Source organism: Psammomys obesus, unplaced genomic scaffold, assembly GCF_907164565.1.
Source record: "Psammomys obesus unplaced genomic scaffold, mPsaObe1.curated_primary_1811, whole genome shotgun sequence".
NCBI lineage: Eukaryota > Metazoa > Chordata > Mammalia > Rodentia > Muridae > Psammomys > Psammomys obesus.
The window spans coordinates 16,386,712-16,398,958 of record NW_026596051.1 but is presented as its reverse complement, the minus strand read 5'-3'; the positions used below and the strand labels follow the sequence as shown (position 1 = coordinate 16,398,958).

The window sequence follows — 12,247 nt, the reverse complement described above, 5'->3', positions numbered from 1 at the left end:
CGTGTACTAACAGAGGTATGGTTTTTGCCAGCTACAGATAGTTTCTGTGATTGTGAAATGTTTGGAATTCTGGGGACTTTTCAGAGGGTGTATAAATGCTAGAGCCCCATAGGTGTGTGGTTAGTGGTTGTTGGTCATTCGGGGGGTTTGGTTTAGTTTGTTAGTCATATTAAAAGTAGAAACAAGAAGAAATTAGATTCAGGAATCTTAATCTCTCTCTCTCTCCTTTCTATTCTATCTAGTGATTAGAGGGTGAAACTGAAGGGATAAAGGGTGGGAAACAAAAGAACCTACTAAATAGTAACAGTCCAGCTACAGACATGGAAACAAACAGGATCATGATGTACCAAGTTGTCCAGCTGGGATTCACATCAGGCGCTGTATGTAAGCATGACTAACGTCTCTTAGAAAAAAATGGGATGGAGAGGAAACCTCAAGGAAAAGCTTCAAAAAAGGAGGCACACTTGAAGCTGAACCATCATGGACAGTGCATGTCTTTAGGAAGAACAAGACTTGCAGACAGGAAAGAAGCATATTCTACACAGATAAATATGAAGACAGTGGCTGGGATATAAGAAAACCCACATATTATTAACAACACCCACATCAGTTAACCACCTGTGCCTGCCTGGCACTGTTCTAAGCATTCCTGTGGATTATCGCATTTTAGTTTTTGTTTGCATTTTCATAATAAAGAATCTGAGGTGTACAGAAGGTAGTAACTAGCCCAAAGTGCTCACGATTCATTATGGAGTGAGTCTTATGTCCTAAGAGTCTAGAGCTTGTACTTTTTCCATACTCAACACCTTCGTAAAGAGGAGTCAGGTGAAGACACAAAGGGACACAGGAGACAGGTCAAAAGCCATGAAGAGCCACTGGAGGCTGTGCCTGTGGGAAGAAGCTGGTGAGACCTGCATTTTGAAACACTTCCGTTCATGCATTTCATGAGGTATTTCATGATAGTTCCCTGAAGGAGAAAGGAACAGAGCAGGAAGAGCTATTGAGAGCTACTGTAATAATCCTGAACAGAGACAATAAAGGCCGGAACAAAAGCAGTAAGAAGGGAGCTGAGGAGCCAATATCAGAACAAAAGGCAGCAGAGAAGGACGGGTGGGCAGAAGCACGGCACATCAGACATCACATCCACGATGAGGCATCTGCCAGTCACCCAAGAAGAACAGTCCATCAATTAGGCAGATTGACATCTTAGGAGCCCAAGAAGAGAGAGACAGCAAGAAGAGAGGCAGCAAACATTTTCCCAATGCCTGTCTGTCTGCCTGTCTATCTGCATATTTGTATCAGGAAACTCAGCTAAGAGGATATGAGAGTATCACCTAAAGATCTTCTTCACCCATCCTCAAACCAAGACTCTTTGAAAGCTCACTCTGTTCTCAACAGGAAACTTTAAAATTCCAAAAGCTACACATAGGCAATCATGTGGTATCTCTGTGATACTCCAGATCACTGGGCTCTTCTGGGTAAATCCTGGTGCTGGCTGCTACCATCTGGGTTAAATTAATCACAAGTCAAGCTGGTTCAAGGAATAGTCCAGGAACCCCAGAGAAGTCCTCCTTAGTAACCCTCTACACCAAAGCCAGGAAAACTCAAATTCTGGTTCCTAAAAACTAGCTTTATAGTTTAGCAAAGTGAAAAATGCTGCCTTTGTAACATTCTGCAGGCACCTGAGAAAATCTTGCAGCCATGTAACATTTAAGCACCCTGAATATATGGTATAAAGAACTTCCAAAGCCCCAAACTTTTACTTGTTTCTCATTTAAAATAACTGAATAAATCAAATGCCATTTGATTTATCATTCTGGGATTCTCTTATTGCTACCTCACTCCCCAAGTCTTATCCATCGGCTAAAGGAATATAGCTGGGTCAATCTACCAGTGACCTAAGAACAATATCATTAAACTCCTTTACACAGCTTTACTTTTTCACAAAAAAAAAAAAAAAAAAAAAAAAAATTTAATTTACAGACCCTTGGAACTGGAGTTGCAGGCAGTTGTAAGCTGCCAAATGGGTCTGGGAACTGAACCTGGGTCCTTTGGAAGAGCAGCAGTTACTCTTAACTGCTGAGCCAACTCTCTAGCCCCTTTCACAAATCTCCAGAAAAGTTCTAGAAACCTTAGTCAATTTATAGAACACAGACATAATGAAGCAGCCATATTTTGTTGTTTAAACTTTTCCACACTCATCATGTAAAATCCCTGCTTTGCAGAAAAGGTGCCTATCAAAGCTCATGTTCCCTTGATACTCTTACAGCACTCTGACTAGAGTGCTCAAACAAGGACCTGGCTGCTATGAGACATTAGTCTCTATGTCTGGGCAGTCAATTGACCACGTAAACTGCATTTAGCAATATATGCCTTACTGGGATTACTGAATAATAAAAGTGTTTCCAGAAGGAGTAAAAGCCAAATTCATACTCCACAATTTGAACCTTCTAACTTTCCATTGAACCAATTTCTACCTCTTCAAGCCTGAGATGCACACTTACTCCTCAACATAAACACATCACCTCCCTCCACCCTCTCTCTTTTGAGACAGTATCTTATTATATAGGATTGGCTGGCCTAGTCACTATGGAGATCAGCCTGGCCTTAAACTCACAAAGCTCTGCCTATCTTTGCTTTTGGAGTGCTGGGATTAAAAAGGTGTATGCAACCACCCACAGGCATCTTTCTCTTTTCTGATGTTGTAACAGAAACTTCAGTGTTTCCCTTTGGGCCTGTTTTTACATGAGGGTGCATTCTTTCCCCAGGCCTAGCCACCCAAAGCACCTGTAAAACAGACTACTCCACTCAGACTTTGGTGACACCCTCAATCCCTCACAGGCCTCATCAGGACTCCCTGACAAAAGAGTGATAAAATGTCTTGACCAACATGTTCTTAGCTAAAAATGTAATGTGCAGCCCATTTATAATTCCATGCATTATACAGTATTGCTTCTAAATAGGTCACCCCAAATTGTGGCTGAAAAAAAAAATCCTCAAAATAGACACGGTCCTGCTTTTCTGGCCTTTGTGTCACTTCTAGATGTGAGCCTGCTCTGAACATCCCAACTTTTCTTGGATGAGTTACCTGCACCACTGTTGCTAAGCAGGCTGACAGAAAGCTCTTCCGTTCCACTGAAGTTCAAGTTGTCACCAGGCTGGCGGGAAGTGCTGTGCCTGCAGAGAACAAAGCCAGGCCACTTGGCTTAATTAATGTAGATCATCACTTTTTTTTTCCCCTGCTCACCCTGTTCCTAGTGTGTGGGGAAGGGTGTATGGGGAGAGGGAAGGCTCATGAAAAACATGCCTGAATATTCATTCCCATAATCTGGCAATCTTCAGGATCCATACCTCAAACCATCACGGAGTAGTGCTTCATTCATGTGCCAGCCTTGGGTCCCCTCCCTAGCTGCTTACCTACCACCATGCTAGACTACTTCCCTTTTCTGCCCTATGTCTCCCAGCTAAATAACAAAGGCAAGATATAACATCCTTGAATAGATGGACCAGAGTTAGCATGGTGAAGAGGACCACACATCATCCAGACCTCCACATGAACAACCCCCAGCAAAGAGGAAGGGGCCAGGAAAGCTGCTCTTTGTAAAGTGTTTCCCAAAGCAATTTAGGAGCAGTGAGTCCAGGTTTAAGTGAGAATCAAGCTCATAAAGACTTAAATGACTTTCTTCCTACACTGACTCTTCAGATGCTTTCTTAAAAAATTATATTTTTTTATGTATGTGAGTACTCTGTATTCATGCACACCAGGAGAGAGAATCAGATTCCATTACAGATAGTTGTGAGCTACCATGTGGTTGCTGGGAACTGAACTCAGGACCTCTGGAAGAGCAGCCGGTGCTCTTAACTGCCCTCTTCAGAAGCTTTGTAAGACATTCAGAGTTTTTGTTTAAAATCTAACATGCCAAGTCACAGGGAGGACATCTAGGACAACAGCATGAATCATCTGTCCCAGCATTGCATAGGCAAGCCCTAAGATAAAAGAGATACCTCATTTTCATCTTTGACCAAGGTTTGGAAGAAAATTAGGATGTTTACAAGACGTAAGCTCAAAATAAACCTAAAGCAGGGCCTTCGTACAGGCAAAATGTCAGGCTGTTTGCTTTTACCCTTTGCCCTGGGATGGGAATGACACTGGCTGACAAAGGAGAGCCTTGACCCAACATGCTCTAAGTCACTACTGTGTCATCTCACCAGCAATCCGTTCAGCACTGTCCTGTGCTACCTTCCAGGGCACTGTGCAAATCCTCACCTTCCTGCAGCTTCATGATATGCCAACTCCAACAGCTCTGCAGAGGAGTGGGTAGGGTCCCTCTGCCTGCTGCCCTGCAGCTCTGCCATGTTCTGCCGGGTTTGATGGTGGATCTGGATGGCCTCTCCAGAAGGTCCTACCCAGAGAAAGAACCACTGAGCGTTATTCACACTTGATAGCCTATGCTGCACACGACAGCATACTGTTTCTTCTTTCCAAGTGCTGAGATCTGAGATCACAGCAAGAGGCATATTATATAAGGGACTATCAGGCTCCCACAGAGGACTCTTCCTTCAAGCAGGCTCCATGCTTAATCATGGCCAGTATGTTAACAATATTTGGATTCCTTAGTTTCACACAGAAATAGACAAGTATAGAAGGACAAAAGGATGAAAAGAAAAGAAAAATAAAAATGAAATAACAAGAGGGGGGGAGGGGTGCATAGTGGTATACACCCTTAGTACTTTCCTAGCACTCAGGATGCAGAGGCAAGCAGATCTCTGACTTTGAGGCCAGACTGGTCTACAGAGTGAATTCCAGGACAGCTGGGAATACACAGAAAAACCATGTCTCAAAAAAACAAAAACCAAACAGACAAACAAAAAAACAAAACAAAACAAAACAAACAAAAAAAAAAGTGTGACTCTAGGAATCAAGGTGCTTAAGCACAAAAGAGACAAAGTAGGAAAGGTCAGAATTAGTTACGTCTTAGTAAAAGGCACTTCCCAGAAACATCCAAGTTAGAGGCTAAATAAGGTTAGCAAGCATTAAAGGAAAGACATCTGGGTAGAAGAAATATCTATGACAGCCCAAATGTGAAAGAGGTAAATATATGTAGAGATCAAGAGATTGGGTAAAAAGGGAAAGGGCCTCTGAGGATAGGAATGAGGAGCCAGGAGGTTGGGCTCCTGGGGAAGAAGAAAGGGTCTTAGTTATTAGCGGGTCATGTGTCTACAAGAGGATAGCTAACTCAACAGTGTTTTGAGACTAGGTTTTTGGTTTGTTTTCTTTTTTTTGTAATGTAGGCACGAAGGATGGAGTACAAAAAGCAAAAAGAGCTAAAGGTCATGGTAGAAAGTTCTCTTAAGAGGTCTTAGCCTAGGGGCTAGGGAGCTGGCTCAATCAGTAAAATAAATGCTTGCTAAGTGTGAGTGAGGACCTGAGTTCAGATTCCCTGGCATCCATGAGGTGGGTATGGCATTATGTACCTGTAACACCAGTGCTAGGAAGATAGAGCAGGAGAATTCTTGAGGCTTGTTGGGAAGCTGGTCTGGCCCAACAGTGAGCTCCAGGTTTGATAAGACAGCCTGTCTCCAAAACCAAGATCAACAGAAGACACTGTCCTCCACACAAACACACCACATACACACACACACACACACACACACACACACACACACACACACACAGCCCCATACATGTCCACATGCTGGCAGGGAGAGAGAGAGAGAGGGAGTGGGATATCTCAGCCTGGGACTGGAGATGTAACTCAACTGAGACAGTTCTTGCCTGGTATGCATGAAGTACAAAGCTCTGGGTTTGATCCCCAGTATCACATGAACAGGCTATGGTGGTGGTGATCATAAGTTCAAAGTCAACCTCCATTGCAAAGGGTGAAAATGAGGAAAAATGGAAGCTCAGGAAAGCACAGTCCCTTTCAAAACAAACAAACAAACAAACAAACAAACAAACAAAAACAGAGTCCTTCAGTTAACATAGCTGGTCAGTTACAGAGCTTCTTCTCAAGCATGTCTTCAAAGATGCTCCTGAGAACACTGTGGAAAGCCCAGCAGGCACACCCATCTCACTGGTGGGGCCAAGTTGAGATGCTTGACTAAAGACACATGGTTGACTCGTGCTTAAGACCAGAGCTAGGAACTCAGTCCACGGCTCTTACCCGAGCAGCCAGCTTACCTACAGGAAAAGTGTGCATCCAGCGCCTTCTGTTGGATGTGAGCTTCATGGGCATTCTCGATGGGGCGAAGGGGTTAATCAGTGCTCTCTGAGGTGTATATCCACCAGGTCGAACATGCAGCATGGACTCTGCACTACCCACATGGAACCTTCCTGGTGCACTAGAGTCCCGCTGCGGTGGTTCTATCATGTTCTCCAGGACATCTGCTGGCAATCATGGAGTTGGACAAAGACAAAGCACAAAGCCACAGTGAAATCAGAATTAAGAAGACTAATGACAAGTCAAGCTATCAAAAATCTAATATATCGAACATTATCAGGAAGTAAGAGAAATAAAACTGTGAAACTCTGAAGAAATAAAACATTCTTAGGTTTGTTTATCTTTCAAATGTTTTGAAGACCTGACCCGGTGAAGACACACACAAACCTAACGGATTCCAGTATTTTGCTAGGGGACTGTGAACACTGAGCTGGATGCAATGAGTAATAGCGGGACTTAAGTTACTTCCCTTGGGAATGGAGTGAATATATACTCTGTGTGGGCAAAGCAACAGAAATAAATGTTTGAGCCCCGTGTGACAGCACATACCTACAGTCACAGCACTTGGGTGGCAGAGACAAACAGATTTCTGAGTTCAAGGCTGGCCTGATCTACATAGTGAGCGCCAGGCCAGACAAGGATGCAAGTGAGACCCTGCCTAGATAAATAATAAATTAAAGAACAAAAGAAAAAAGAAAAGATGGAAGAAAAGGAATAGAGACAGAAAATGTTGAGAAGACCAGCTCCCTAAACCCATTTGATTTTGAACACACAAGGCTAGAATCCCTCTCCATTGGCACTGAAACCAAATAACACAAGTCCCAGCCAAAAGAACATGGGTGTAAACCCAATCAAGAACTAGACAACAGGCATCTACAAGCATCATCTCCAATCTTTTTTCCTCTTCCTCTGGAAATCAATATTGAAGATGATGGCATCCTAGGATAAAAGGAATCTTGAGTTCCTCAGTGATTAAGAGGACCCCTCTCCCCCATGAGCCTGTGTACTGAGGCAGGTGTAAGCAATCACATGTCACTGGGTTAAACTGAAGACATATTCTCAAGGAAAAAGAATAAAGAATGTTCATGCTTGGCCAAGCAGGGAAATATTACACTATTTAGATTCAACCTATCTAGCGCAATGGCCCTATTACAGAGATGGAGGCAGCAAGCTATAATCTGAAAGGATCTAAGAACTGAAACCCGTGGGAACCAAGTCCCTTTTGGTGCATCCCATGCTCAGCAAATAACTACGCTGATTAGAAAGTGGCATGGGGGTGGGGGTTAGAGAGATGGCTCAATGGTGAAGAGCACTGGGTGTTCTTCCCAGGGGATCTGGGTTCAAGCCTCAGCACCCACATGGCAATTCACAACTGTCTGTAACTCTAGGTCCAGGGGATATGATGCCTTCACACAGACTTACATGCAGGAAAATCACCAATGCACATCTGTAATCTCAGCACTTGGTACACTGAGGCAGAAGGATCATTATGAGTTTGTGACCAGCCTGGGCTACACTGTAACCCTATCTTAAAAAGGATGAGAACAACTACGACAAAGGATTCCTAGGAAGATGGTTCAGGGCTTGTCTTACAATGGTGAAGATCTGAGTCTGGGTCTCTATGACCAACATGTTCAGTGGCACATACTTGTAATCCTATAGCAATGGAACATGGGACATGCAGACAAACAGTTGGCTATTGGCCAACTAGTCTAGCTCACCTGGCAAAGTTGAAGCTAATAAAAAGCCATGCTGTTTCATCTTCAGATGAGTTCTAGAAATTGAATGCAGGATATCAGGCTTGTCTAGCAAATCCTTTTACTAGCTAAGCCATCTTGGCAGTCCCTAAATGACAAGTTTCCAACAAAAAGTAGAAGGCACCTAAGGAAAACACCCTAGGTTGTCCTCTGACACATACACATTCATGTACACATAATTTTGATAAAATGAATGTATCAATCTCACTATCTAATATCTAGCATAAAACAGTCTACATCACTGTACTATTTCATCTTTGAAACCTGAATTATATTTTGTATACAGTTATAGAATAATTAAATCACCACAAAAATTCTGTCCCTACACATAGTGGTGTGTGCTTGCAATTTTAACATCAGGAGGTGCGGTAGGCAGGACAATTAGACAGCTAACTAGAAGACTGGTCTAAACTACATGGTGATGTCTTCTATCAAGCAAAGTCAAAGCTCTATCCCTCACTACAACATGCATTACATCGGTACACTCACAGTTAGTATACAGTTCAAGCTTGTTGAAAATGGGCCTCAGGAGTGAGGAGGCCCTCCCTTGTTTCAGCCTCCCTGGCTCAGCGTGGCCCATGGCTTTGAGCTAGGGAAAGCAGAAAGCAGAAAACAGCTAAGGGTATTAGAGACACTGCACTGCCAGGTGTGATGGCTCATCCCAGCGTTCATGAGGCAGTGGCAGCCATAGCTGTGCATTCCAGGCTGGTCATTCAGGCTACAAAGTGAAATCCTGCCTTTAAAATCATTTTTCCATGTGAGTACAGGTAGAAGGTAAACTCTCTACAATAGCACTTATTATAACTTCTCCCATGATATACATATATCTGCGGTGCAACAGGCATGGTGGGACACGCATTTAACCACAGCACTTGGGAGACAGACAGGCAGATCTCTGAATTTGAGGCCAGCCTGGTCTACAGATTTCCAGGACAGGCAGGGTTATACAGAGAGACCCTGTCTCATACATACATACATACATACATACATACATACATACATACATACATACATACATACCTAATCAATCAATCTGTGGTAGGAACAGGAAAACTACAGCTCAACTGGGAATTCTGACTGACTGCCTCATCTTCCCTGGTGGACCTCTACTGGCTCAGTGTAAACCTTTGCTCTGGTGACGGCACACTTGTTCATGCTTTCAATGCTGGGTCACTCCTGTGGTCTGCTGGATGCTGCAACTGATTTCATTATGTTTTGCTATCTGTCTGGGGCTTCTATCTGCTACTTGTTATCTGTCCTTTTACTTTTGCTGCTTACTTAACAAACTCACTCATTCAACACCAAAAGTACAGCTGACACAAACAGAACACACTGTAAATCGATCAGTGCTATGATTGATCAAATAAGGAAAAATATGGCCTAATTAATTACTATGGAAATGAAAGAAGAAACTCAGCTGGGTAGGATGGGGCACATCTACCATCCTAACACTAGGGTGGTTAAGGCAGGAGGATTGTTGTAAGTTCAAGGCTAAACTAGGTAATAGTAAAGTAAGACTTTGTCTCAAAAAGGGGGCAGGAAGATGGCTCAGCAGGTGAAGTGCTTGCTGCTAAGCCTGATGACCTGAATTTGATCTCCAGAACACACATGGTGGATCAACTACACAGTGAACGTGAAGTCAGCCTGGGCTATATGAAAGCTTTTTTGTCTCAAAAAAGTAAGAAAGAATATTTTAAAATAACATTCTTTGAATATAAAATGTAAATATTAAGTTAATGTAGGTGACATAGGTTACACTCTCTAATCATGTAAATAAACATCTGCTTTTTCTTTTGAAATTTCATGCTTTCATCCAGTTAAAGAAAAAAAAATCCAACCATCAAAAATGTTTATAGGCCCTAAGCAGAGCACAATAGTTCCTAATTGATAAATGTGTCTTGTTGCCAAGTGCTGAAAATTTCCCCTGCTAATGTACTGAGTTATGGAAACCTCCCTGCCTCGCGGGCTCCTTCCACAGCAAGAGGGGCAAATGTGTGCACACAGCGTTGCTAAGGCTGTAAGCACAAGTCAGGACGCGAATGCTTCCCAACCACATAGTCTCAGTAATGAAATCATGGAATGCGATGCTTAGAGGAGAGAGGCTGGTGACAATGGCACTGTGTCCACTCTTGGGCACCAGGAATGAGCCCAAAGACTTCGTCATGCTGGGTAAATGCTCTTCCACTGAACTGCACTCCCATACACACCCACCTTTTTGGTTTGTATTTTTTATTTTGAGAGTGTTTCTTTATTGCTCAGGCTGGCCTTGAACAACCATGCGGCCCAGACAGGCACTGAACTTGTGACTCTCCTGCCCCAGACTCCCCAGTAGCTAGGATTACAGACCTGTGCCACCAGGCCTAGCTGTAGAACTGTCTTGTTTGTTTTTGAGACAGAGTTTCCCTGTGTAGCCCTGGCTGTCCTGGAACGTGCTTTGTTGACCAGGCTGGCCTTGAACTCAGAGATCCATCTGCTTCTGCCTCCTGAGAGCTGGGATTACTTGAGTATCCAGCTTTTTAATAGCTATGTTTTAATAGCAGTTGTGGTAAGATGAATCTTTATGTGATAAAAACAAATAAAACATATGACTGCAGGTATAAGATGAATAAGCTCTGTAAATTACACCAATGTTAAATTCCTGGTTTTAAATCTGCACTAAATTCATATATACTGTTAACCTTGGGAAGAGCAAAAGGGTCAATAGCCTTCCTATATACCTTTTGATACTTCCCATGAATTCATACTTATTCCAAGAATAAAAGGGCTTTTCTGTTTGTTTTTTAAGACAGGATCTCAACTTTGTAGCCCTAGCTAGCATTGAACTCACTATGTAGACCAAGCTGGCCTTGAGCTCAAATAGATCTGCCTGACTCGGAATTTAAGTTCTATGCCACTATGCCATGCCTGGTTTTTTTTTGGTTTGGTTTGGTTTGGTTTGGTTTGGTTTTGTATGTCAAAGGAGCCTATAAACTCCAATGGCAGCTAGAGCTGGATACACAAGATAGGGTACAGGAGGAACAGCACCTTGCTCTCTAGTATTAGACAGATTAGTAGGTGACAGCAAGAAAAACTGGAGAGATGGCTCAGTCAGTAATAGACTAACTGCTCTTGCAGAGGACCTTCATTTGGTTCCTAGCACCCCATGTCAGGCAACTCACAAGTGCCTGACAGGTAATTCCTGCCCAGGGGTATCCGACCTTTGGCCTCTGCACATATGCACACAGACTAATAAAAATTAAACACAGGAAGTGACCAGAGGCACCATGTCAGGTCTCAGAAGCAGTAAAATAGAAGCCCCTGAAACAGCTCAAGAAGCAGAACAAGAAGATGAAGAAGACAAGGCTTTCAAGCGAAAACAAAAGGAGAGCAGAAATAACTCGGGGCTAAAAGCCAAGGCCATGGGGAATTGCCCTAGCTTCGGATCGAGAAATCTGGCAAAAGTAAACTCTTCCTTGGACCTGAGATGATGGTGATCATCTTCAATTCGACTTAAACATCTGGATTTCCTGCCATAATACCTTTGCCGCTAATAGCTAGAATAAGTGTTATTCTGGAACCTGTTAATATTGTAGTAAACTTTATACAACGGTTCTCTGTCTCCAGTTTTAATTTAACTCAGCTATTTCTACCTTAAACTGTGAATTTCTTTTTTGGTGGTGGCAGGATTTCAATACAAGTCAAGGGATGGGATTAAAGGTGTACACCACCACACCCATCTAAATCAACTCATTTAAAAGGCTAAAAAAAATAAAATGAAAATTAAGCATAATAAAATCTGAAAGAGAATGAAAATATATGGCATGTCTGGGTATTTGTGAGAGACTGAGTCTAAGAATCTTTCTGTCTGCCCCACTGTGGATATTAAATCCTTTAAATAGAAGAATTGTATTTGCATATAACTTACATATATACTTCAAATAATTCTAGATTAATTATAACAACCAATACAATATAAATACCATGTAAGAATTTGCTATACTTTGTTATTTACAAAGTAATAAAGTATAAAAAGTCTGATCACGCACAGTATAAACTTTTGTGTGTGTAGGTGTTTTGCCTGCATGTATGTGTAGGTACCACATGCATGCTCAGTGCCTTCAGGTCAGAATAGGGCATTGAATCCCCTTGGAACTGGAGTCAGATAAGGTTGTGAATCATCATGCGGATACTGGGAATCAAATCTAGATCCTCTGCAAGAGCAGCAATTGCTCTTAAATGATGTGCCATCTCTTCAGCCCCCAGTACATATACCTTAATATACACATATAT

General features: G+C 42.5%; 1 protein-coding gene across 1 annotated transcript in view; it reads right to left on the bottom strand.

The window, feature by feature from the left end:
* Positions 1-821: 821 nt before the first annotated feature.
* The window catches only part of Depdc5 (DEP domain containing 5, GATOR1 subcomplex subunit), a 59,760-nt gene continuing 48,334 nt past the window's right edge, over positions 822-12,247 (bottom strand). Inside the window, exons 22-25 of the mRNA XM_055624060.1 lie at positions 6,182-6,385; positions 4,268-4,403; positions 3,089-3,177; positions 822-967 (exon numbers count right to left, since the gene is read on the bottom strand). Coding sequence (XP_055480035.1) covers positions 822-967; positions 3,089-3,177; positions 4,268-4,403; positions 6,182-6,385 — 575 coding nt within the window. The remainder of the gene's footprint in view (positions 968-3,088; positions 3,178-4,267; positions 4,404-6,181; positions 6,386-12,247) is intronic.